General features: G+C 36.2%; 1 protein-coding gene across 6 annotated transcripts in view; it reads left to right on the forward strand.

Moving 5' to 3' along the window:
* LOC145660494 (single insulin-like growth factor-binding domain protein-2) overlaps positions 1-27,529 on the forward strand; it is a 1,012,667-nt gene that overhangs the window by 684,599 nt on the left and 300,539 nt on the right. For 4 of the 6 annotated variants that reach the window (XM_081725613.1, XM_081725615.1, XM_081725614.1 and 1 more), the window contains exon 3: positions 1,414-1,602. In XM_081725613.1, the coding sequence (XP_081581739.1) occupies positions 1,414-1,602 (189 nt within the window). Of the gene's footprint in view, positions 1-1,413; positions 1,603-27,529 lie in introns of those variants that run through there. The other 2 variants (XM_081725610.1, XM_081725611.1) reach the window with 2 other exon arrangements.

The following is a 27,529-nucleotide window of genomic DNA, read 5'->3' on the forward strand; positions in this document are numbered from 1 at the left end:
ATTCTTGGGACGCTTAATCGACTGCAGAAAATAATTTATCACTGTCTATGACCGTTTTTCTTCTGCAGTAATCAATGCTCAAACCGGAAGTGACTAATTTGTTACCACTTCCGGTTTGAATATTACCCTCAGCAACCATTTGTTTTCATAACTTTTGACTCTCTCTATTGTAGCCGAAATTGATGGTGATCCGTTTAAGAGTTCTTGAGATTTGAGATTTTTTTTCTCTACCGGACAGACGATACACGGACATAGTAAATATATAGAGGAGTTTTGGTAAATCAAACTGATTTAAAATGATAGTGAGATCCAAGGGCGTCCATGTTGTGGTTTCCAAGGGGGGGGGCAAGTATAAGAGACGTTTCAAATATAGGTTCAAATTTTGCTGTAATTAATGTAAAAATTCTGTTGGGTTTTCGATATTCTGAAGTACAATTCCTCTAGGGGGGCGAGCGCCCCACCTTACCCCCTCTGATGGGCGCCCTTGGTGAGATCTGATGTAGTGAACACACAGTTCAAGAAGGTGATGAGAATTTTCTTAAAGCAATTTCCAGCTTTCACATATTAAAATCAGAACTAACACATGAATAACTTTTTTTCATGTCTGAGCAAGAATATTAACGGTTTTAATACAAGAAGTGATCAAAAAGTAAGGTTACAAAGCCTGCAGTGAAACGTGAATCAATTATTTCATACAACCAATACAGCCAGCACATAATACATACCTTAGGTTATTTTTCGACATAGTCACCATATCGGTTGAGACACTTGTCGCATAGTGGAATGAGTTTGAAGATTCCCTCCCGGTAAAAATCCCTTTGCGTGATCACCCATGTTGTCACTTTCCAGTACTGCAGAACATCGTGCAGAATAGCAGATGTGACGAACGCTTCCGAACGACATTCCCAATTCTGCCATCAGATGTCCTAACGTGATTCCCTTGTTGTCCTGAACCAGCATGCTGAATCAGCTACTGCGCCTCTCGCCGGTAACGTTTTTTCTACAAGCCGCAAACTTTCGACACCGTCCTGCGACATTCCGACGAGACGTTACCGTCTCTCCGTAAACCCCTACCAGCTGCCGATGAATTTCAGCCCTGGTTACATATTTCGCGCACACAAATTGAAAACTGAGCGGACTTCTTCGCGAGACTAGTTTTCCAAACAAGTCGCCATTTGTGTTTATCTACAACTAGCGTTATACGTGGCTGAAACTTTGCACAGTTGCTAACTCCATGTATTAAAATTATCGCACACTCCTCATTCCTCTATAACAGATGAAACTCCAGAAATATCAACCTCATAACATTAGTTTCTGATCCTTTCTTGTAGAATTGAATTCGGTTTTTAACCCATTTAATTATAACATTTTTTAAAAAAGATAAAATTAATGTAATCTGCATTCTCATTTCAGGTATCCCGGGAAATGACGTTGAGTGTTCCGATCCCGTGCAGATATTCGGTTGCAACATCGTAGGGCACCATTGTAAGTGTGCAGAGGTGCCTATCTGCTCAGGGGACGATCCATTTAACTTTGCAAGCCATGAAGAATGTGAAATGAATTTAGCTGTCATCCTTGCAAATGAGGAGTTCGTCGATGAAGGTAAGTAAATAATTATTTGTTTACATTGTGTAATCATATATCAATGTAGTAGAAGCAAAGTATTATCGCATTGTGTACATCTATAATATTTCCCTACATTTTCAGGAAACAAAATGTTGTAAGCATGTATAGAAACTGCAACTAACCTAGGGTGGAAACAGGTGACAAAGAAATTGATGAGAGAAGATTTCAGTGATGAAGATGGATTAGAATTTAACACCCTTTTCAGGAGCAAGGTTGTGTGAGACGTAAACCTATAGCTTGACGTAGAGTCCCAACCACATGAGCTCTCACTGGAAGTCGAAACTATAGACCGTTCGCACCAAAGACACATAGGTTAATCATATAGCGATATGAAAGATTCAGAAGACTTTGGTGTTGTTTCAAAACACCCTGTTTATACCTAAATACATACAAATCAAACATCTTTGGGAAATGATTCCTTACACAGAAACGAAAATAGAATGTAAATCAACATAGATGCACAAGTACGCCATTTCGTAATCTAAATCGCCGAAAATTGGTCATAACCATGCAAGGGAAGATCACATACCTTGAGAACGGAATGTCGGATTAAGGTAGAGTGAAAGAACAATAATGATTATTTTGTGCCTAGATTTCATTACTGCATTCGTGGATATGGAATTTCTACCAATGTTCAGCTCCTGATGTATCATTATGCGTTTCTAGAACACGTTATGAATTACCTTCTATGCTTGTAGGCTAACCTTACCGTCGCCCTTTTTCCATATACACTGATGTACTAACGGAATCTAAGTTCAAAACGATTACTAACTATGATTTTTATTTACCTGACCGTGTTCGGACGTTTGGTTTTTGTGTTACGTATGACTTTCTATTTCATCGCTCCGATCAAATTTTAGCGGGCTATGGTTACGAAATTATGCATTTGTGTACTCATGTTGGCGTATTATTATTATGTCTTTTCGTGTGGATATTCAACTTCCAATTTTTTTTAGTGTTGTTTCAGAACGCCTTAGTTTAAAGCAACAAAATCGAATCATTTACACTTTCATTTCTTATGTCATTTCGCGCTTTGTTTTTGCACTTACCGGCCATACTATGGTACGCTCAGCGGAAGCACTCATTTCACTCAAAAAGTGGAGATAATTTCCCTTTATGGGGAATATGGCCGAAACTGCAGAGCAACCTCTAAAAGGGTCAATGAATTATTTCCTGACCGACCAATCGATCACAAGTAGGTATCCGATTTAGTACAGAAATTTCGCGAAACACAAAGTGCAAAAGATCGGCCACGCTCTGGTCGACCTGAAGTGGATGAGGGCACAGTGCTGGAAGTTCTTGGGAACGCTATTATAACACCCCAGCAATCCCTGAGTGAAATGAGTACCTCCTTGGGCATTGCCAAATCAACAATCGGCAAAATCCTGAGAAAACATTTGTTTCATCCATATAAAATGCACATTACTCACGAGCTCAGTGAGAATGACTTTGATCATCGTCTTCATTTTTGTGAAGTAATGACTGCACGAATCGCTGCAAATAATCAGTTTGTACACAACATTTGTTTCAGCGACGAAAGCACATTCTTTTTTAATGGACGTGTTAACACCCAAAATGTGCGTTACTGGAGCGATGCAAATCCCCATATCTTCAGAGAAGGACATACTCAAGAACCACAAAAGGTAAATGTTTGGGCGGGAATTTTAGGAAACCATATCATAGGGCCTCTGTTCATTGATGGCACTTTAACCAGGGAACGATATTTAGATCTGCTAGTAAATCTAGTAGACCCTCTCATTACAATGGGTATTGAAACTGCTACGCCTGAAGAAAGCGAGCCAAAATTTGATACAGAAAGAATTATATTTCAACAGGATGATTGTCCTGCACATTATGATCGCACTGTGCGTCAGTATCTGGTTCATAAATTCCCAAGCAGATGGATTGGTAGGCGAGGAGCAATTGAGTGGCCGGCTCGATTCCCAGATTTGTCTCTAAATGACTTTTTCTTATGGGGACACCTTAAAACTGTAGTCTACAGAACACAACCAATTTCGTTACTGGAATTAAGTACCCGAATAACTACAGATTGTTGGGAGATACCACCACATACTTTTCAGCACGCACGTCAGGAAGTTGAAGATCGTTCATATTATTGTCAGGAAGTAAATGGTGCACAATTTCAGCATTTATTAGGCTAAAGTTGAAACCAGTATTACACCATGCAATTGTACTCGGAATTTGATCATAGTGAGGCTAGGGAGATTTATAGAATGGCCTCTGTCTGGGTCAATCCATCTGAAGTGGTCCAAAGATGGCGAAAATGGTTGCTCGACCATCTCCGAAAATTATATAAATTGGAGTGTGATGAACCTTGTGTATGAGAAGGTCAATAACACTATTCACGTTGTCGTATGTACAAGTGTTCCTGAATGGCGGCCATCTTTGTTGTCGGTGGAGTGCCATCTTTTGCATTTGCAAGCGTTTACGAAAACTACAGTTGCTCATGAAGTACGTATCAGACGAACAACTCCTCCCCCCCCAAAAAAACAATGTTTAGAGTAGAGACTGAGTTACACGGAGAATATATAATCTTGCTTCTAAATAAATATGCAGGGTTGCAAACCAAAACATGAAATCACTAGAAAAATACAGAAAATTACACTTTTAAAGGGGCTGTAATTTGGAATGGCATAAAGTGGGAGGTTCATAAGTTTTGTGCTGAATACTATTGCATGTAAAGAGTCTGCAGAAATATCCACACCTATGATACTACTGGCACAGTAGATTTATGGGGGTCCGAAAGTTGAAGTTTGTGATTTCGATGCCATGTTTGGGGCATAATATCTCAGAAGGTCAAAGTGCTAAAAATTGTTGCTTAGGCCACAAAGTAGTTCTGTATCTGAATAAACCAAATCATGACTTATATTACATGGAGAGAAAAGTGAGGACATGGTAAAAACGCGAAGAAAGCAAGTGCATGACAGTGGTTATAACCCGGAAAAATTTTAATGTTTTGATATGTTTCATACTAGATCTCAAATACTATACATGGTTCTGCAATTAGGTCTACTTTTGTTTGTGTTCAGTTGTGCAGAAGTTTGAAAATGGCCTTTATTCCGTCTTTCTAGCTCCATGATCATTGCCACGTCTATATGGTAAGGGGGTTAGTTCTCTCTTGCACCTACAACACCCTACCAGAGATGGAGTGGGTCAGTGGGTCAAGTTTTCTGGGTGGGTCAGTGGGTCGTGGGTCAACAGCATGTGACCCACTGTGACCCACCACCCACCGTGACCCACTGCAACCCACCACTCACCATGACCCACCACCCACCGTGACCCACCACCCACCATCACCCACTGCGACCCACCACCCACCGTGACAACTGTGACCCACCACCCACAATGACCCACTGCGAACCACCACCCACAAAGACCCACTGCGAACCACCACCCACCATCACCCACTGCGACCCACCACCCACCGTGACAACTGTGACCCACCACCCACAATGACCCACTGCGAACCACCACCCACAATGACCCACTGCGACCCACCGACTCAGTATGATCTACCGACCCTCTCTGCTCACTGCATTGTAGACAGTATCTTCTGAGGACTGGTAAATTTGTCACCGTTTTACTTTCAAGACCTTCATTTCCCTCTCTTTTCCATTTGCTTCTGTCTACTTACGTGAGGTGAGTATATCTAACCAAGTGAAAAAAGAACTTCAGGCACTTTTGGATATTGATATTTTTAATTGTAATAATAGCAATAGGACTTACACTACTACTTGGCTTTCGAGACCTGTGAGTTTTTAGAGCTAACTACGGGAAAAAATACATTTTTGAATCACTGTAATATATAAATTATTATATAAAAAAATTGAATGTAACTATGTGTGCCTGATCATCACGGTCAAATTGCAAAGTCAAATGAAATTACTTTTGGTATATAGTTAGGCCTTAATCCTCGTGTCATTCTCGTGTCAGCAAGACGTGTAGTACAACCGCTCCTGCAGATGTGCTTTCATTGCAAATATGTCTGACTTGTGTGGTAGTTGCAAGAAAGAAATTTCAGCCGTCAATCTGAAAGAAATTATTTCGTGTACCGGTGGTTGTGATAATTATTTTCACGCCAAATGTACATTCTTGAAAAATGCAGAAAATATTCGAAAACTGGGAGCAAGAAAAGAACAGTGGAAGTGCGATGTGTGCAAATCGGGCAATAGTGCGGAGTGTACGCTAAACCAAGATACTGACTTGAAAAAGCTAGTGCAACAAGTGAGTGAAATTCATGCAAATATGCCAAAAATTATGCAAATGAAAGATAATATTCGTGATCTGGAGAAAACCATAAACTTTCTGTCGGACAAATTTGATGACTTTACTAAGGAAATTTGTGATCTAAAGAAATCAGTTAGTGATCTAACGAAAAAGTCGGAAACTTTGGAAACAGAAAACAAAAAACTGAAAGAAGCAATTGGAACACTAGAGGACAAAGTAAGTGAACTAGAACAAAAACAGTTAGATGAAACTATTGAAATAGTTGGAATTCCTGAGACAAAAGAAGAACAAACCAATGAAATGGTAATGAAGGTAGCGAAGGCAGCTGGAATAATAACAAAAAGTGAAGATATACAAAAATCCTATAGACTGCCCACATCAAGAAGAGACAAGCCCAAAATAATTATAGCTAAACTTTCTTCAAAGGTAATTAGGGACAACTGGATTCAGAAGTTTCGAGAAAAAAAGAGTTTATTAGCGTCAGAAGTCAAACCCGAGTTCCCGAACAATCGAGTTTTTGTTAATGAACAATGAACACCAAACAATCGAAAAGTGCTATACGAAACAAAACAATTCGCCAGGAACAATGGTTTCCGATTTGTTTGGGTGCGTGATGGAAAAGTGCTTCTAAGGAAAGACGAAACATCCCGTGTGAAACATATCAAAAAGCTAAAAGATCTACAAAACATGCAAAACTAAGTGGCTCAACAGGACTGTCAACTTCACTCAAGATGGAACAGGTAATTAATGAAATTTTCTTAAACCAAAATATAGACACTAACATCTGTAATAATATAGACTCTTTTAATGAATTATTTAGTGATAAAACAGGAATCACGATTATTCAATTGAATATTAGAAGTGTTAGAAAAAATTTAGATGAATTTTTAGTATTGTTACAAAATATTGCTATAAATGTAGATATAATTGTCTTAACAGAAATATGGAAAAATGAAGCAACTTGTAACATTAGCATAAACAGATATCGCTGTTATTACACAAATAGGTCGTTAACACGTGCAGATGGAGTCATGATATTTGTAAACGAGCAAGTTGACATTGACAAGGTAACGGAACTGAATCTTGCTGACGCCACTGGAATGCGCTTACATTTAAACAATGCAGAAGGTTGTAACATAATAGCTATATATCGCACTCCAAGTGGTGATGAGAAAGCATTTCTACAATCACTAAATGATGAGCTTAAAAATTCACCAACTTGCTCTTTCCTTTTAGGTGATGTCAATCTAGATATATTAAGTAACAAATACTGTGAAAATATAGACACGTATTTAAACTTACTATATAGTCATGGTTATGTTTCATGCATAAATAAACACACTAGAGTTACAGAATATAGTAAGACGTGTATAGATCATATATTTTTAAAGTACCAAAGTCCACTGAATGTCACATCAGCTGTGTTGCAAACAAGTATAACTGACCACTTTCTCACTAGTATAAATGTTCCCATTACAATGCAAAAGAGAGAAAAAATGTCATATGAAAGAACAATTATAGATTATACTTTATTAAATGAAGAATTGAAAAAATGTAACTGGAATCTGGTAATACACAGTAATTGTGTTAATACTGCAACTTCGAATTTCATCCAAATAATGAAAAATTGTATAAGTAATTCACGTATTAACAATAAAAATAAAAAAGTAAGTAGTAAATATCGCAAAATAAAACCATGGATAACAAAAGGATTAGTCAACTCTGTAAGAGAAAGAGATAGATTAAGTCGTTTAGTAATAAGAAACCAAAACGATTTAGAATTTAAGGAATATTACAGAAGGTATAGAAATAAACTTACACAATTAATAAAAGAAGTTAAAAATGACTACTATAGAAAACAAATTACATTATGTAACAACAATGTTAGTAAATTATGGAAGGTAATAACAGATATTATAGATAAAAATGACAAAAAGTATATAGAAATAAATGAACTAAACACTAAAAATGGTCTAGTAACGTTTGAACGTGATCCAATGTTAATAGTTGAAAGTTTTAATGAGCATTTTTCCAGTGTTGGCAAAAAAATAGTTAACAAAGAGATTGATGATAAAATAAATTTGAATTTGAAATCCCAAACTAAAGTAATAAACTCTATATTCTTCACTCCAATCACTGAACAGGAAATTGAACGCTTCATAAATGAATTGTCACCAAAAACAACATCTGGTATAGATGGATTATCAGCAAGTGGATTGAAACATACGAAATCAAATATATTAAAACCTTTGCAGTATATCTTTAACCTAAGCTTAGAAACAGGTGTATTTCCTGATGATTTTAAGACTGCTGTAATAAAACCTATATATAAGAAAGGCTCAAAGGCTGATCCTAATAACTATAGACCTATATCAATGCTCAGTAACTGTGCTAAACTGTTAAAAAAATGTATGAAGAGAAGATTAGTTCATTTTCTTGAGCAAAATAAATTCTTTTCTTCAAATCAATATGGATTTCAAAAAGGTAAAAATACATCAGATGCAGTATACAATTTAACAGAGATTGTTTGTAAAAATGTTGATAAAGCTGAAAAAGTAATTGCAGTTTTTCTAGACCTAGCTAAAGCATTCGACACAATATCACACAAAATTCTCTTAAATAAACTAGAAAGATGTGGAATAAGGGGTATATCGCTATCTTGGTTTAACAGTTATTTGAAAGACAGAAAACAGGCCGTCCAAATAGGTAATTTTCAAAGCAATTATTTATATGTAAAACAAGGAGTCCCTCAAGGAACTGTATTAGGCCCAATATTATTTTTAATTTATATAAATGATTTGTGTAATTTAAAAATGGACGGGCATATACAATCATTTGCTGATGACACCTCACTTATATTTACTGGTAAAACATGGACAGATGTATTTAAAAAAACTGAAGCAGAAATGAAGAAAGTAAAACAATGGCTTGATAATAATCAGTTAGTATTAAATGCTGAAAAAACCAGGTACATAACGTTTTCACCAACTTTAACAGGACAGCCAGAAAACATGTCACTTAAATTGCATCATTGTCAAAATATTGAAAAATGTAACTGTAGTCCTCTTATTAGTGAAAATAAAGTAAAATACTTAGGTATATTTATTGACAAGCATCTAAAATGGTCTTCTCATATTACACATATCGCCACGATACTAAGAAAATTATTATATAAATTTGTTCAATTACGAAACATTGTAAGCATAAAAATATTACGAACTGTATATTATGCTCTTGTAAATAGTATACTTACATATGGCATATTAATTTGGGGAGCTGCTTACCCTACTCATTTAAAACCTCTGATTGTTCAGCAAAATAATATTGTAAGAATATGTTTAAAAAAGGGACTTGAAAGTAGACTAGATAAAATCTATGAACAATTCTCAGTATTACCACTTTCAAAATTATATTTGCAGAAGGTATTAATATATGTTAAAAAGAACAGAAACAAATGGGAAGTAATAAAACATGCGTATATAACCAGAAATGTGGCAAACATAATTTAGAAATTAGAGCAACGACTAAATCTATAACTCAATACCAAACATATTACAGAGCATCGAAGATCTATAATGAACTCCCACTCCGAATCAAAGAAGAAAGTAATTTCAAAACATATAAAAGGTTAATTTTACAATGGTTAAAAGAATTAAAAAGTGTTTAAAAAAACTATTGTTAGTTAAAAGTAAGAATAAACCTCATATGTTATGATAAGAAAATAAATAAAACACGAGAATCAGGCTCACACACAAGCATTTGCTTATGTGAGCCATTTTCTTTTTTATTCTTTGCATAAAAAATACAAAAAAAATCGCAATATTGAAATAAGTGCATTGAATTAAGTTACCCGACACTGGGAGATAGACATGACTTCTGGAAGTCCGAAGTCCTGTCATCTCTGAATACCGGGTACGTTAAACTATACCAATAAAGGGAATCAGGAAGTCTGATTTCCTTTAGAGAAGTAATAGTACTTATAAGTAGAAAATTTACTTGTTAATTTCTGTAGCAGTTATTTTTCTTATTCTTTTATTTTATTTCATTAATATTTTGTATATTGTTATTTTATAATTTAATATGTTTATGTATTTTTTATGTATATTCTTTAATATATTGGATACATCCAATATATTAATTTTCTTCTTCTTCTTTCTCTAAACAAATAAATAATCCAAATTGGGATGTTATATTGCTTTTATTATAATGCATAATATCCTAAGGAGGTAGTGAGGATCCGAATTTTTGCGAAAAAAAATGAGTATCTCTCAAGCCGTTAAATTTACGGAGATGAAATTCAGTGTATTAACTCTTTATTGAAAATAAACAGTGTGTGTCCTAGCATTTTTTAAAATTCTCCTTTATGTGGGGAGGGGGGCACTTTCTATATATGGAAAATTGGTAGTGAGTTGGTTTGTAAAAATGATCGAAAACGATCGATGTTATTTAAGAAAAAAAATTAGAAACAAAAAATACAGTGCTTGGTTTCATATATCCAGTGCTTTCTGCTGTAATAATTGCTGAAGCTTATGTTTATTATTTGGAGCGCTTACAGCACAGGACAATCAACCCATAAAGTTGTGATAAAAATAGGCATAAAATTTGTACTGTAAGCTTAATTACATGGAAATTTGAAGTTTGGATTGTACGCACGATTAAATGAAAATTTTACACTTTTTCTCCCTTTACGTTGGTCTACTTACTTTGATTTGAAACTTTGAAATTTCATCCTTTTTTCCACTGAAAAGTATTGATAATTCAAGAAGGAAATAATTTAATTGAAATTCATCGTAATTTGGCACATGACAAACAGCAGTGTGGTAATTGAAGTTGAAGAAGGAGGGAAATTCCCATTCAACTCTGAACACTTTCCAGGAACCTCGTTCCCTTTCGCTTTCTAGACGGGGGAGGGAACTTGGTAATGGTATCAAACCTTCATGTGTAACTACAAAAATTAAATTTATAAACAAATAAGAAATCATCAGTTTATCAGGCTTTAATTGATAATTTATTCACAAGATTCCCTATCAAAGGCGTGGTAGATGAAGTTTCTATTCTACATGGGTCGACATTACCAACTGACATGGTCGATATGGAAAAGATGTTGTATGGTGATAGAGAGATGATACTTCTTGCTGAGTATTTTAAACCTAACCAAGAAAAATCGTTATCAGACTTAAGTCTAATAAGTAAATTGTCGATGAGAAGTTGCAGAAATCGGGTAGAAATATTATCAATTTCCACGACAGAGTGCGAACGGGAATTTCCCCTTATGAATTTACAGATGACTAATATTAGAAATACACTAAGTGCTCGAACTTTGTATAACTTGTTGCTTATCAGTGTTAATGGTCCACCGCTAGACAAGCTCAAAGTAGACGAGCTAGTTATTTCTTGGCTGAAGGATGGACATCATTCCACTGCGGATGATTTATCGCCAAAAAGTTACCAACAGGAAATAAATCCGATTTCAGATTTGTTTTAAGGTGGAAAATTACGTGTTACGGAAAATGTATACTTGTATTACTAATGGCTTATTTGTGTTATTCAACTTTGTACCTAATTTTTAGTATGTCTCTGCTTTGCTTTAGGTAAACTACTTTGAATAAATATTCATAATAATTGCAATTATGCATATCTGTAACTTAAATTTAACATGGTGTTTTAGTGATTACACAAATTACAATTATGAGCATACTTTATGGAGATGCTCTCACAGAGGGTAACCGAGTACCTTTATACCCTATGAAGAACTGTTTTTTCAAGTCTTTTGAGAGAAAAATACTGTGAACTGAGAAACCATAACCTTTTCCATATTGTACAGAGGTATTTTCCTGTGAATAGAAGTTTCTTGTGGAATACGTTCAGAAATTAACACTTGAAAGAATACTCTCTCAGTACAAGTATATTTTAGGCACACACTAATTCCCCCCCCCCCACCTCGAACTGTTTCAATTTCCTCACTGACAAACCCTTTACCATTTTATATCGTAAAGGTCAGATCCACTGTTATTGTAACAGAGTGGTGCTTGAGCGATTGACTAGAAATTCAAACTCCGATTAGTGACAATTTCACAGTCTTGTTTTATTACAAGTGTAAACTCTTTAGTCAGTTTAGAAGAGACCGTGGATCGTGTTCAGAGTTGATGACGATGGATTTTGGTGAGTGAGAGTAGGTCAAAGTGGATGAGAGTGGTTCATGGTGGGTGGTGGGTCAGAGTGGGTCATCGTAGGTGGTGAGTCATGGTGGGTCACAGTGGGTGGTGGGTCAGAGTGGGTCACGGTGGGTGGTGGGTCATGGTGGGTCGTGGGTCAGAGGGGGGTCATGGTGGGTGGTGGGTCAGTGGGTCGTGGGTCAAGTTTTCATTGACCCACGCCAACTCTGCACCCTACACTAGACCATGGTATTAAGACACATAATGTATCAGCAAAGTATCATTGAAATTCGATTCCAGTTACGGATGTTAATGTGTTCACAAGGTTGCGCTACATCTACATATCCTCTCCTGTTTAAAATGGCGTATTTGTGGAAAATATTTAAAATGATTGTTGTTTCCTTTCCCTTCTATAGCATTACAGCAATAGCTTTTAGTAGCTGTAATTACAAGAAGTTCTCGTAATTACACAATTTAAGCAGTGTTGCAAACTTCAGCAATATTTATCATATCTCCGGAACGGTTTGAGATATTGCAAATTACAGCCCCTTTAAAAGTGTAATTTTCTGTATTTTTTCTAGTGATTTCATGTATTGGTTTTCAACCCTGCATTTTTATTTAGAAGCAAGATTATATATTCTCCGTGTAACTCAGTCTCTCCTCTAAACATTCGGTTTTTTTGTGTGTGTGTGTGTGTGTGTGTGTGTGTGTTCGTCTGATACGTACTTCCTGAACAACTGTAGTTTTCGTAAACGCTTGCAAATGCAAAAAATGGCACTAAACCGACAACAAAGATGGCTGCCATTCAGGAACACTTGAACATATGACAATATGAATAGTGTTTTTGACCTTCTCATACACAAGGTTCGTCACACTCCAATTTTTATAATTTTCGGAGATGGTCCAGCAATCCAACCACCTCTGGACCACTTCCTATGGATTGGCCCCTCTGCATCTACATATGCTCAAACGACACAAACACTACGTTTTACGTACCTGATTCATATTTTTCGAACAACACACCCATTGACATAGCTTTCTATTTAAAAATAAATTGAGTTGAACACCATTTGAACTCTAAGGCACGATCTGGGGCGGTTTTTTTTTTTTTTTTACCATGGTAAGTATTGTACTACCATGAGCAAAATAAATGACGCGTCTCTTTATTTTGAAGTTTTTTGAAAATACCTCCGTTTTCTTTACATGTTCGAAATTTCGGAAGGTTTCCCCAGCAGGACAGGTTAATAACAAACCCGTTTTTAATATTTGTGTTAGATATTAGCTTAAAATAAAGAAATTAGAAGCAAAAAACATTAAATCGACAGAAATCTCGAGAATTACCAACTCTGCTAAAGTGGGAAATTTTCAAGAACACGAGGGAATTCTGCATTTCAACACGAAGCAGCGACATCTATGTCATTGAGAGAAATGTGGATTAAATCTACAAACTAAACTTTAACGAATATTTCTAGTATGTCTTATTATATGCATTATCTGCAAACTCCAAATATATGAATATATGCTAAGTATTAACATAAAGATAGAGCAAATAGTGGAAATTATCTATGGAAAAGGACGAATTGGTAGGACGATCGTAATGAAATATCGTCTTTACCGGAACAGGCTCAGTTCACGTAAAAAGCAAATAGCTCAGTTAGTTAAAGCAACGAGTCTGTATGCTAAAGGTAGCGGGTTCGATCCCATGGAAATGCCGTTGTCATTTTTATCACTACACTACGGTTATTTTATTTATTTTTTTATGTGGGAAAGAATCAAATTGTAACGTATGTGTAAAACTCATGACGATACCAAAAAAAAAAAAAGGAAAAGAAAAAATGCCGTTGTCGCACTTGCATTAGCGTCCCTAATTTTGTTTGCAAACAGTTTCGTAATTATTTCCCCTGTGCTCACTGCTCACCATATGCTCGCTGGCGCATAACGAATGTTTCCCAGTAAATGTTAATTCTAATTTGGAGAATTTTATAAAGTTTCACAATATTTCTCACTAGATAGTCTTCTATCTACGTGTTTGGATATTTTGATAACAGATGTCCCTATTAAATGTTTAATTTTCCCTAGATCAGGGCTGTCCAAATGGCGGCCCGCCAAACCATTTCCTGCGGCCCACAAAGCTTTCATTATTTACGATTGTTATAACTGATAATATTTTAATTTATATTCATTCATTCATTTAATGTTTCCACTCTTCTTTCGAAATAAGGTATCCATTTAGCGCTTCTATACAACAAAAAGGAGCAGGCATCCAAGACAACACTGGAGTCAGTAATGTAACCGTTGCTGAAAGGGACGATTACTTCAATGAACGAATTTATATTTGATCTAGCTTTTTAAATCAGACCCTTTCTTCCTCGAACTTTGCCTAGAAGCCATAGCGCGCAAGAAATACACCACTTCTTGTGATAAACACAATTTAGCATACTTTCCAAGCTGCAATCGTCTGACATTAGATTTTGAAAAGGAAGCGTTTAATTTTTCTGAGTTCTGTAGAAACATCGAGAGTATCATGAATGGATTTAATGCGAGATTCTCAGATTTTGACAAATTAAAAAAACGGCATAGCATTATTTACTAATGCATTGACAATAAACATCGAAGAACAAGCTCCAAACTTACAGCTCGAACTTTGTGACTTTCAGTCTGACCCATTCTTTCAGACAAGAACAAAGAAAGGAGTAGATTTTTCAGACTACTTTCTAACAAACGTTTCCCTAGCTTTTGTGTGTTGTGTTGGAAAATAGTATCACTGTTTGGTAGTACTTATCTGTGCGAAAGTGCATTTTCCACCATGAAAATTGCAAAGAATCGCTCCAGAAGCTGCCTTGGAGATTCTTCTCTCTTACATCTGCGGGTTACATCTTTTACAAGAGGAATGGATGTAGATACCCCAGCCCTTGTAAACGCTGCTAGTCACCCTCATTAGTCACATTGAATAGGAATGTTAAATTTCAAATATATTTTTTATATTTTTCTTTTGTAGTGTAATAATAATAATAATAATAATAATAATAATAATAATAATAATTATTATTATTATTATTATTATTATTATTATTATTAGCTGCGGCCCTTCACCTTACTAGTAAAGACAGTTATGGCCCTCAGGCTTATTATAATTGGACACCACTGCCCTAGATGTTTAATTACGGAAAAGTTTTACAATGTATTTGTATTGAATTGAAATTGTTTTGAATTTACTACATAAGGTAAGTAGACCCAAGGAGGAGAACTCAAGTAATTGATATTCTACGTAAAAGCAACCTATTGTAGAATGATGATGCTTCTTACCTTCAGCACATAATCTTTACGTTAGAGAGTCAGAGAGAGAAAAATCCTGGTGTTTCCTCCTCTATGACCACCCATCTTAAACCTCTACATATCATTGCTCGTCTCACAAAATTTCGGTGCTCCAAAAACATTCAAATAATAATAATAATAATAATAATAATAATCCTGAATATGCCATCCTTACATAATGTAAGGATATCTTAGTTTCCTAGTTTAAATCTTAAATATCTTAGTTTAAAATGCTTTCTTTAGTACTTATTTGAGCAACCATGTAGGAGGGGGTACGACTTTTTATTTTGCCCCTCTCATTTCAGTACCCTTCCAACAGAAAGTAATTTTTGATAAGCAGAACAGACAAGATGAATAAGAAATATATTTACAGCATCCTCTCCCCTTTCATGATTGGAATATCACGTAATATTTTTTATTCTACGAAAGATGGCCCTTTGCGGTTAGGGGTAGGTAACTTAAAAAATACCTAATATATAGCGCCCCTTGATTGTAATATTACCGCTTCTTTATTTGTACGAGGGAGCCCCTACACAATCAAGGGTGACAAAAAGAATAGGAAGAGTGTCTGTTGATTCCAGTGGTGGATCCAGCACGAACTCCTGGGGGAGGGGAGGGAAAGTGAAACATTCTTTTGATGATGTGAAGCTGTCACAAATTACCACTAAACTAAACTAAACAATAGTGGGGGGAACCGGAACCCAGTCAGTTTAAATTGATGTAAAAGTTTAATTTTTGGCTTCATATTAAAGTTTTGGTTTCAAATGAGAATTTCAGTCCAAGTTGTCAATGATCAAATCTCGTGGGGCTCTTCAGTGTAGGCTAATACGGCCCCCTTATGAGAAAAGGCAAAATTATTAACATGTTTATAACTTTCGAATTTTTCGTCTATTTTAAAGAAATATTTTGCTTCGTATTAAAGTGTTGGTTCCAAATGACAAATTCAGTCCGAGTGGACAATGATCAAATCTCCGGGGGGGGGGGCTCTTCAGTATAGGGGGCTACGGCTCCCTTATGGGAAAAGGCAAAAATATGAAAATGCTTATAACTTCCGAATTTTCCGTCTATTTTAAAGAAATTATTGGCTTCATATTAAAGTCTTGGCTTCAAATGACAATTTCAGTCCGTGTGGACAATAATCAAATCTCGGAGGGCTCTTCGGTATAGGGGTTTCGGCTTTTTTATGGGACAAGGTTCACGTAGTTGATATTGCAAAATTGTTTTATATATATAAGTGGAAACTTGCACCATTTGGTTAATTTTACCTCTTATGTTTTGCAGATTCATATTCCAAGCAATAGTTACTCCGCAGAGCTAAAAAAGGCACTTACTAGTTTCATTAAAATGAAATGTCTTTTATGAGAGGAACGAACAGGCACCCAAACGTTGGTTGAGTCGTACGGTTGAAACTCGTTAAGCTCGCTTCAATTATTATTATTATTATTATTATTATTATTATTATTATTATTATTATTAAAGCTTTTTGCTCCTAATTTAGTTATTTTACTTTATTATTTAACGAATATATTGAAAATTGTCAGAGACACGTATGCAGTAATTTATTTCGGGAGGGGTCCGACTTCAATAGTAGGATAAATTATAATAAAATTTTAAAAGATAATCCCCAAAATTAGGCTAAATTTACAGAAAAGTTGGGGTTTCAGAGGGGGTACGGACCCCCTGGACCCACCCCTAAATGCGTCCTTGTTTGTCAGTAACATTTCCTCATTTTGAAACCCTCAAAAACTTCGGATAGACTATATAAAGGAAAACGAGTTATTTTCGATAAAATATCACTTCAAGGAGACGCGACAGTTTTATTGCACATGGTGGTATCCAACGTTCACAAGGGCAAGAATTCCTTCCCTTTTATTCTTTTGCTATTGTGCTGTATCGAAAGGTCAGGTTTGTAACATATTACTCCTACGAACAAGCATGACTGGCAGATAGGAATACTGAACACAACTCCAGAGAAATGCATGCTGAACTTACGTTTATAGCTACGCTTTGGTGATTTGCCCTCAAGGTCAATCGAGTGGTAATTCAGTTCCGTCTCTGTTCTTAAGCCATGTTCATATTACTTCGAACAGTTTTGATAATGAAAAGCATGCCTCTTAATATAACAGACTTCTTTCGCGTAAGAAATCGAAACTCAGTTGGTCAGAGCAACTAGTCTGTAAGAATTAGGTTGTTAGTTAGTTAGGAGCCCAGTACGAGTAAGGGTTTTTATTACTATTGTTTTTATCTTTTTTGTGTGAGGAAAAATCAAATTGTGACATCCCGATATCAAATGTATTTGATTAGGTAGCTTTGTCTTAGCTAAACTTTAAACATCAGTAACCGTCGAAATTATTTCACTAACCGATCACTTACTGAACATTTCAAACACGTCAAACCAGTGGCATAACATGAAGGTTAACCTCTCCTCCGCAGTCCTTAGTTATGCGTCCTTACTTTCAAGGGCGGACTAAGGGCCGGGCGACTGCCCGGGGCGCCAGAGAAAGAGGGGCACCAAAACGAGCCTCAAAAAGTAAATTTTATAATGTGCTTTCTACTGACGTTTTTGGTTTATATTCTTGTAAAGTAGTGGCAATTATATGATCTTTCTCCATTTCACTATGGAAGAAGAGAGTTTCATAGTACTAAGGGGGCTGTATCGAAAAATTGAGAATGGCATGTAGAATAAAGAGTGCCGGGAATTAAGTATTGTTTGTTTGTTTGCTTGAGTTTAGCGTTCCACGGTTATGCCTTAATGGGCAAGGGAGATGTGGATACTAATTATAGTGGAATCCGAACCACTTTTATCGTTCAACAGTAATCCACCGGAAATTGAACCCGGTACCACAGAAGGCAGGCGTGCTAGCCACTAGACCAGGGGGTGGAGTTGGTATTGTTTATAGCGGGCCATATTCTTTGTGAAGTTTTCCTAGGTAAGGATTTCTTTTTGAAAATGGGTTTAAAACAGGGGCGTCATTTACGGAGGGCAGGGAGGGGCATTTGCCCCCCCCCCTGAGTTTGAGATGTATATAGATTTTATCATTAGAATAGTAGTAAATCAGTGAAAAACGCGAAATTTTACTTATATCAAGAGATCTTGCCCCCCACCCAAAGCAAAATCTGAAATGACGCTCCTGGTTTAAACTATTAAAAACACTATGATAAAATGTAAAATATAGGCTACTACTAGGGGAAGGGCGCCAAAAAGTCACTTTGCCCGTGCGAAAATTTGGCCTGCTCCGCCCCTGCGTACTTTCTGTATACTTTTTGGCCTTGCAGCTTGTGCGGTCCCCACGCCACATTGTTGCGGGGGCGCTATTTACGCCTATCCTTCGAACGTAATTCAATAACGGTTTAAGAAATTCTACCATCAGCGTGGAAACGGGAATATATTTTTCTAATAGTCCCATAGAACTTTCACTCAGAACGCCAGTTGCAATTTTTCAGAGTGGGCTCTGGCTAAGTAGAAAAAAGATCTGTTTCCTAAGTAAGTTCCTTTAAGAAAGTTTGCTATTTCTTTAACAGTGATGTAAATAAACATACTCATCGTTATTAGCTCGACACCAAACCATCCTGGACAAATCCCTCTAGAACAATGATCGGCAAAAGTTATTCTGCCTAATTTTATAAGCGACTCAAGGGTGAAACACTTGTTAACGAAAGCAATGTTGTGTATATACTGCCTTGTTTCTGACAAACTATGAAGTCTTTTGTAATCTTTAGACACTTTTCCTATTCTTTTTGTCACCCTTGGTTGTGTAGGGAAGCCTCGAACAAATAAAGAAGAGGTAATATTACAGTTAAGGGGCGCTATAAATATATTAGGTATTTCTTTTGTTACCTAACCATAACGGCCTAGGGTCGTCTTCAGTAGAATAAAAAATGCTACGTGATATTACATTCACGAAGGAGGAAAGGATGCTCTAAATATATTTCTTATTCATTTTGTCTGCCCTGCTTCTCAGAAATTATATACCTTGTGTTGGAGGGTGCTGAAAAGAGAGGAGGGGAAATAAAACGTCGTGCCCCCTCATACATTTTAAATTTTGTGACGTGGTTGCTCAAATTATTACTAAAGAAATCACTATAAACTAAGATGTCTAAAGTTACAACATTATGTAATGGTGGCATATTCAGGAATAATAATAATAATAATAATAATAATAATAATAATAATAAATATGAATGTCTTTGGAGAGCCGAAATTATGTGACACGAATCATTATAGGTAGAGCTTTAAGATGTGTGGTCATAGGGGAGGAAAAACAGGATTTTTCTCTCTCTGACTCTCTAACGTTAAGATTATGTGCTGAAGGTAAGAAGCATCATCATTCTAGAATAGGTTGCTTTTACGTAGAATATCTATTACTTGAACTCTCCTCCTTCGGACAACTTTGCTTATGTAGTAAATTCAAAACAATTTCAATTTAAGACAAATATTTATAGAGAAAATTAAACATTTAATAGGGAAATCTATCAAAATATCCAAACACGTAGATAGAAGACTATGTAGTGAGAAATTGTGAAACTATAAAATTCTCCAAATTAGAATTAACATTTACTGGAAAACATTCGTTATGCATCAGTGAGCACAGGGGAAATAATTACGAATCTGTTTGCAAACAAAAATTAGAGACACTAATGCAAATGCGACGATATTTTCTCTCTCTCTCTTTTTTTTTTTTTTTTTTTTTTTTTTTGGTATCGTCATGAGTTTTACACATATGTTACAATTTGATTCTTTCCCAAATAAAAAATAAATAAAATAACCTTAGTGATAAAAATGACAACAGTCCTTCTCGGGATTTGAACCGTCTACCTTCGGTATACAAACTCGTTGCTTTATCTAACTGAGCTATTTGCTTTCTTACGTAAGCTGAACCTGTTCTACAGTAAAGACGACTTTTCATTACGATTGGGCTAACAATTCCTCTTTTTCCATAGGTAATTTCCACTATTTGCACTATCTATACGTTAATACTTAGCATAGATTCATATATTTGGAGTTCGTTGATAATGCATGTAATAAGACATACTAGAAATATTTCGTTAAAATTTTCGTTTGTAGATCTAATCCACGCTTCTCTCATTGACATAGATGTCGCTGCTTCGTGTTGAACTGCAGAATTCCCTCGCGTTCTTGAAAATTTCCCACTTTAGCAGAGTTGGTAATTCTCGAGATTTCTGTCGATTTAATGTTTTTTGCTTCTAATTTCTTTATTTTAAGCTAATATCTAACACAAATATTAAAAACGGGTTTGTTATTAACCTGTCCTGCTGGGGAAACCTTCCGAGATTTCGAACATATAAAGAAAACGGAGATATTTTCAAAAAACTTCAAAATAAAGAGACGCGTCATTTATTTTGCTCATGGTAGTACATTTGAAACGATGAGAAATGTGTTAGTCTCCTTTCACATCTGATGTCCAGTTGTAAATTTCTATGGGTGGCTACAGACATTTGAATGGGAATTGTGTTGACATTTTGACCGACCGCCATTTTGCACAGGTTTTATGTAGGGACTCAGGACTGGTACCATCTTCTTTCTTTTAACCCTTTATTTACGACATTATGAACCAATGAAGCTAGACATGATCCCCTTAGTGCTTTTTGCTTGAATTGGAGTAAAATAAAATATTTTTGCGCAACAATTGAAAAAAACTATTTCTTGAATTTTTGGCGGTCACTTTGACTCAAAAGTACCGTCAGATCAGAAATGTCATTTTTCACAAAATGCACAGTATACAAGAAAATGTTTTAACTCTTTGTTTTGTGATTTTTTAAATAAAATATGACATTGTAAGTGAACAACTGACCTTTATTACCACTCAGAAATAAATGTAGACATTTACTATAGATATACCACATTGAGTTGACACCTAGTCTTCTGTTCTGAGCGCTGCTGTCGACTGAAGAAATTCCACTCGCTTTCGCTAATTCTCTCCCGTTTAGCAACAGCTGAACACTTATTGGCTCAACGCGTGGGTGTGTCGAGGGTGAATTTTAGTTCGCATTTTTGCCACGGCTCAAGACATTTTGGCAACACTATAACCACAGTTGAATACAAGGTAGGCTAAGTACCAACAGGAATAACGTCGAAATTAGTATACACATTAATACTAATTTCGATCTATTTCTATTGAGCCTAGACTATTTTGGCACGATTGGAACGCATAAATCTATATCACTGCACCAATAGTCTTGGATTTTCGGAAGTCTGTGGTACCCAAAGAGAAACTGTAAACCAAGAAACCCATAAATCTCTTCCACACTTATTGGCTGTATCTTCCTTTGTTTTTGCACGGAATACAAATTGAATTGGCAGACGATGTTATTAATGATATTATTTTCAAAAAATGTCAGGAAATAATCAGTAGCGGTATCCAATGAATAGAATATTTCTGTAATGGGACCTTTCTTTAGTGTGAAAATCGGGATAGTTGTGCTTGCATCCTTCTTCCGCCATTTTCTTGCGATTGGAATATTCGATGGAAGCGAACTTTCTTCATCTTGAACAGCAACTTCTGGTTCCATATCTTCGGGTAATAGCGATTCTCTGGAACAAGAACTTGCCTGTTGACCAGAACTCGGATTTTCATTGTTTTCGTCGCTTGAAACCTCAGGCGTTACAACATTGTCGTCCATCTCTTCCAAGCAAAAACGGATTTCGTCTGAGGGGAGCAGGCGTCTATGTTGAGCCATCTAAAAATGTTAGTATCGTAGGAGAATTACATAAATATCGTACAAATAAGTTAATTTTAGAGCCCTATTTACTAAAATGTGCCTAGCCTGTAGCTCAGTCGGTAGGGTGGCCGACTGCCAATCCATCGACTAGAGTTCAATTTCCGGTGGGTGTAGTAGAGGAACCGTTCACCTCAGGCCTTAAGTCCCAGAGTAGTGCTCTCAAACGGGTCGGATCAGGTCAGAGCAGCTCGAGTCACTTGTCGGGTCAAGTTAGAGCTAGCCGGGTCCCAGGTCGGGTTGGGTTGGACCTTGACCCGACCCGTTGAGAGCACTATCCCAGAGGTTCACTCATCCTCTGAAAATGAATGCCGACGAAACCAGAATCAAACCAGTCCAGAAGGTTACTCAAATCGGCTGGGAATAGCGGCACACTGACTACGTGCACCCAGCAGAAAAGCCGCTTAGCTGGCCCTGGTCCTAACAGGCTGTTGCGCCGTATGTTCATTTTATTTACACTAATGTTACTGAGGAATCTAGTAGAAACTTACAAATTTACTAGCACAACCGGAAGTGTGATTGCTCATCAGATTGAATCCCAAACTCTCCCCATGGGTACCCTGCTGGTCGCGCCAATGAAACATCTGAATGTATTAGTGGGTGCATTATTGGCGCGACCAGCATGGGAAGATTGATCATCAGATGCTTTCCCGAACATTCCGTATTTACTTTGACTTGATTACGGTATCCATTTTTTCAGATTATTTCCAAATATACATTATATTATATAAAAAAAATCATGGTGACGAATGTCCCCTAAACCCCTGTCTACATGCGCCACTGCTTGCATCTGAGTCAGATAAATCTATGCTTCATTCATTCAAAGAAGTTGCAAACATATTTCACATTACATGGAGAAGTTTACTCAATTCTCCCATAAAAATAACAGAAACAAGTAAAATGAGCCAATGATCTATCTTTCCAGCCCGGACGGTACTTCAAAGGCAAGAAACAACAATTGGCTTTCTCGCACACAACAATCAAAAGATTCCGAAACTAAACAATGAATACATGAATACCGAGTACGTTGATAAAAATAAAAAATATCTGAGCACCTATCTGTTTTAGTTAACTCTCCAGGACCTTTCAAATCCTTAGTAGTGAAAACTTCGTGGCACCCTTTCTGAATTGCTGAAACAAAATGGCTTTGGTGGGAAAAATATTTCTTCTACATCGTGCAGCCAGCTGTTGATCGTTTTGCAAAACAGACTGAAGCGTTACCAAGAAGTACCGTTCGAACACAACGTACGAATGATTTTCTATAACGTTTTCTTTCTGCATGTACTTAAAAGTACCGTCAGTAAATAAAGGGTTAATAATATATTTCCAACGATATACTACTTGACCACCTTGCCACTTGAAAATTTTGAGTTGGACCCTATCTGGGACCCCTCAGGGGACCCTGGAGTAACACTTTTTCACTCAAGTCGTGTGCCCTAACAATAGTGGCATACATGTTTGATGATTTTTCCATCTACCCAACCGTTTCCGATAGTTGTGATAATTATTCTTCACGAAAATACTCTTTCCTTTAGGTTTCTCTTTGGTTTGCAGTAACATATACCAATGCACTATGGATGAAAGACTACATTACTTATTACTGGCTGTAGAAGTGAGGCAAAGAAACGGTGCACAACTCGACATTATATAACATAATGAAAATAAAGAGCTTTAATTGTCTTTTGAAATGCAAGACCTCAGCTTATTTTTGTGAAATTAAATAACTAACAAAAACAGGAAACTTCATCACTAACCTCATTTTCTGTCCTATATTGTTTGAAGCTCTGGAAAGTAGTTAATAAACACTTCTATATAATTATGTCATGGTGTTGACCCAGAAATACTCTTTTGCTATTTCATTTTAATGTATTTCATTGAAATGGCGAAAGAAAAAAGCAGTATACGGTTTACAACTTTTTTAAAAAAATGGAAGAATGAACTTGATCCGGCTAGCATTTGACTGTAATATGAGTTAAGAAATTAAAGAAACGAATATATATATACAGGGTGACGCCGAGCCGACTGACCTTTTCAAACTTTTATGTTGCGCAAGCGTAATAACTTACATTGATTGGTGGGGTGAGAACAGAAAGGGAAAAACAAAACGGCACGTTATATGATCAGTCGCAATGTGCACAGAACATCGTGTTACCTCAGTTCGTAAAGTCTGTGTGAAAAGTGCATTTTTTAAATACGATACTTCACTTTTGATCTCCACGTTCTCAGGAGATTGCACTCTTCTTGGAGCTCCAGGGCCGCGATGGCTCAGTGGTAGATAGTTCACCTCTGGTGCATGGGGTCCTTGGTTCGATCCCAGCTCGTGCCAAGGGAACTTCGTGGTGGACACACACGTGTGCGAGGGTTTCCTCGGGGTGCTCCCGTTTCCTTCCAGTTTCTTCATTCCACCATTTCATTTATTTCTCATCATCACCGTCTCCTTTAACCTAGCCGGCATAACCGTGGGAGGTAAAACTCGAATATTTCATTTAATTTTCTTGGAGCTCCATGTTTCACATCCAACACACTACCAGTCTCTTCAAACGTCTTCACCCAAGCCAATGTGGTATTTCGAGACTGAACGTTACTATGTCGACCAAAATCAAAGTTTCTTCTTACAAAAAAAAAAAAAAAAAAAAAAAATTGCGCTTCTGGCACAGATTTAGTTTCGTGGACAAACTTTCGTAACTACAAACTGAGATAACATGATGTTTTGTGCTCGAATACTTGATTGCGACTGACCATATAAGGTGGCGTTCTTTCCTCTCTCGGTTCCCTCTCTGCCAACCAATGTTATTACGCCTGAAATATTCAAGTTTTATTTGTCAGTGGTCTCGGCGCCACCCTGTATACGAAATATTTGTGTATATATAATATGAAATTAACTTTTAGAAGGTATCAAATCAAGGTGTGCCCTCAATGAAATAATTCTCGCTACGGACCTAGAATGGGGGATAGTCAAGTGGACGAGTGATACCGTTAGGGACGCTCGCCCCCTTGCTCCCTCCTGTAACGTCGTCCATGTTAGTCTTGTCTTGTTAGTGAATATGCATCAATGTCAGTCTTCATGAACAGTTAGCAAAAAAGGGTAATATTCCGTAGATGATGACCCCGGATTAGATACACATTAACTTGTGTTCAATGTTGTATTAATATTTATTTGTTGTTATTTTAATATACTTTATCTAGAATTATTCATATTTTATTTTCGTCATTTATCCTTAATTGTTAATCACAAATATTTCGTATTTTCACGTTTTCTTTGCTCTTTACTAGGTACGTATTCATCTGCATTAGTGCGCAAAATTATCACATTCCAATTTTTAAGTATTGCAAACTACGGCTATTCGGAAATACAAAAGAAGAAATATTTATAAATCCTGACTCACATGTTTCCAATCAGTATTATAAACAACGCTCTCCTATAGTTTATGTAAATAAACTTTTAGAAGGGGGATTGGGGGATTGGGTGCAGAGCCCTCTATCAAATACATGTCCCTGAGACATCAAAAATTACAAAACGTATACAAAAATACTTCTTTCCTATACTAGGTTACCACACAAGGAGATACTTATATTCATGAAATATGATCTTCTCGTAGCAGGAAATAGACTCTTACTGATTTAGGAAGTGTTTCTTAAGGGAAGATTGACATTAGTGGGCTCATTTTGACTTCAGGAGAGCAGAGTATGAGTGCAGCGTGTGCACATGTCATAAAAACTGCAGTGCATAAAACATGAATTAACTTTAAAACACAAACCAACTTGTGCTATGTGTCCACTAAACAGCAGGAATGCTACCTAACCCAGTCAGGGCATGAATGCAGCTAGGAGCCCGATTATTAGCAAGGGAATACATTCATATTGAGAAGACGCATCAGCGACAGTGAGTATACGCATAAACAAGGATAGTGGAAAAACACTTTATAACCCATAAAATACATACGTTGTGTATGGTTCAGCTTTGTAACACTTTTATGATCACTTTGTACACTATCTTCACATATCGTCACTTCACCATGTGTTTTTTATTGAGTATTACATGGTAAAGAGTACATATTCCATTTCATATTATTAAATTATTCTACACGTGAGAGCTAAGATCCCGATATATTTTGATTACTTATATAATTATGTTGTGAAATCAAGTAACATATTTATTCCATGGAATTTACAAATTTACTTGTTCTCGATTAAGAAAAATAGTTATTCACAAACTATTTTATAAACGTGGAAGACCGAAATTTATTGATAATTCACCCAGAAATTGAAAAAAGTAACAAACGACATACATAAGTTTGATTTTCATATTTTATAATAATAATTGTACAACATGGGAAATGAAGATACAAAATGGGATTCTTTTGCCTCTCAAGAAGGAATTTATTTAGCGTTTCAGGTTTGCATCACTGCTTTCACAAACCTTTTATTAACATACTGACAAGATGGCGGTACACATTCTAGTTAATGAGATATATATAACCTATAAATAACACTAACTCTTGAACTTTAATTTCTGTTTAATTATACCTAGGTATACTGTCCAAAACAGTGCGTATGCAGTAGTTCGTCAAAGAGTGAGGGGGAGGATTCAAGCTTCCAACTTTACATAATATTTCAGGTGTTTGTATACAGATCTTAATATAGTAAAAGGTTACTTTTACATAATACTTTGCTTAGATGCGGTCAAAACCCGGAACGCCTCTATTTTTACGCCACTTCTCCGAAAGATAAGACATATATCAATTGACTGACTGAGAGTTTCTATTTTTCTGAAAGAAAAACTATTTATTTTATATATAGAAAAATACACTATTGTTATGTGTTTTGTGTAAGAGTAATAAATATACTCTTTTACGCAGTACGCACTACTGTAAGAAATACAATGGATTCAGCAAAAATGCGGAGAGTTCTACAATGCTGTCAGTTGTAGGAACTCTTCCTACACAGATGCATACATACTCTGTTTTCCTTCAAAATAAAGAATGGGAAACCATTTTATCCAGTTTCTCTAAACAAGCAGAAAACGAACAAGTCGCGAGAGCCCTCTAGTAGATGTACGAGGACAACGAATATTTGATCGAAGGGACAAAAACAATCCTTTCGGTCCGCCTTCTAAAGAAAGCTTGTTAGTTTTGCTTTCTTTCTTTCTTTCTTCTTCTTTTTTTTTTTTTCGGGAATATCGTTATATACTACGCCAGCATTCACGAAAACAAATCGATCCAAGAAGAAGAAGTTTGTGTGTCCTTCTAAGGAAAATAAAATAAAAGAGTCTATCCACAAAAGTGATTTCTTTATCCTGTTCTGGTCACAGTTTCTCATACTTTCTTCAGTTCATAGTCAGTCAACAAGGAAAATGGAAGGGCTACGGATATTCTTTCTTTTCTTCTTCTTCTTAACTTTTTTTTAAAAGATTTATTTGGAGCAAAGAGAGAGGAAGAGAATTTTCT

This window comes from Thermobia domestica, chromosome 9, assembly GCF_964235325.1.
Source record: "Thermobia domestica chromosome 9, izTheDome1.hap1.1, whole genome shotgun sequence".
Taxonomy (NCBI): Eukaryota; Metazoa; Arthropoda; class Insecta; order Zygentoma; family Lepismatidae; genus Thermobia; species Thermobia domestica.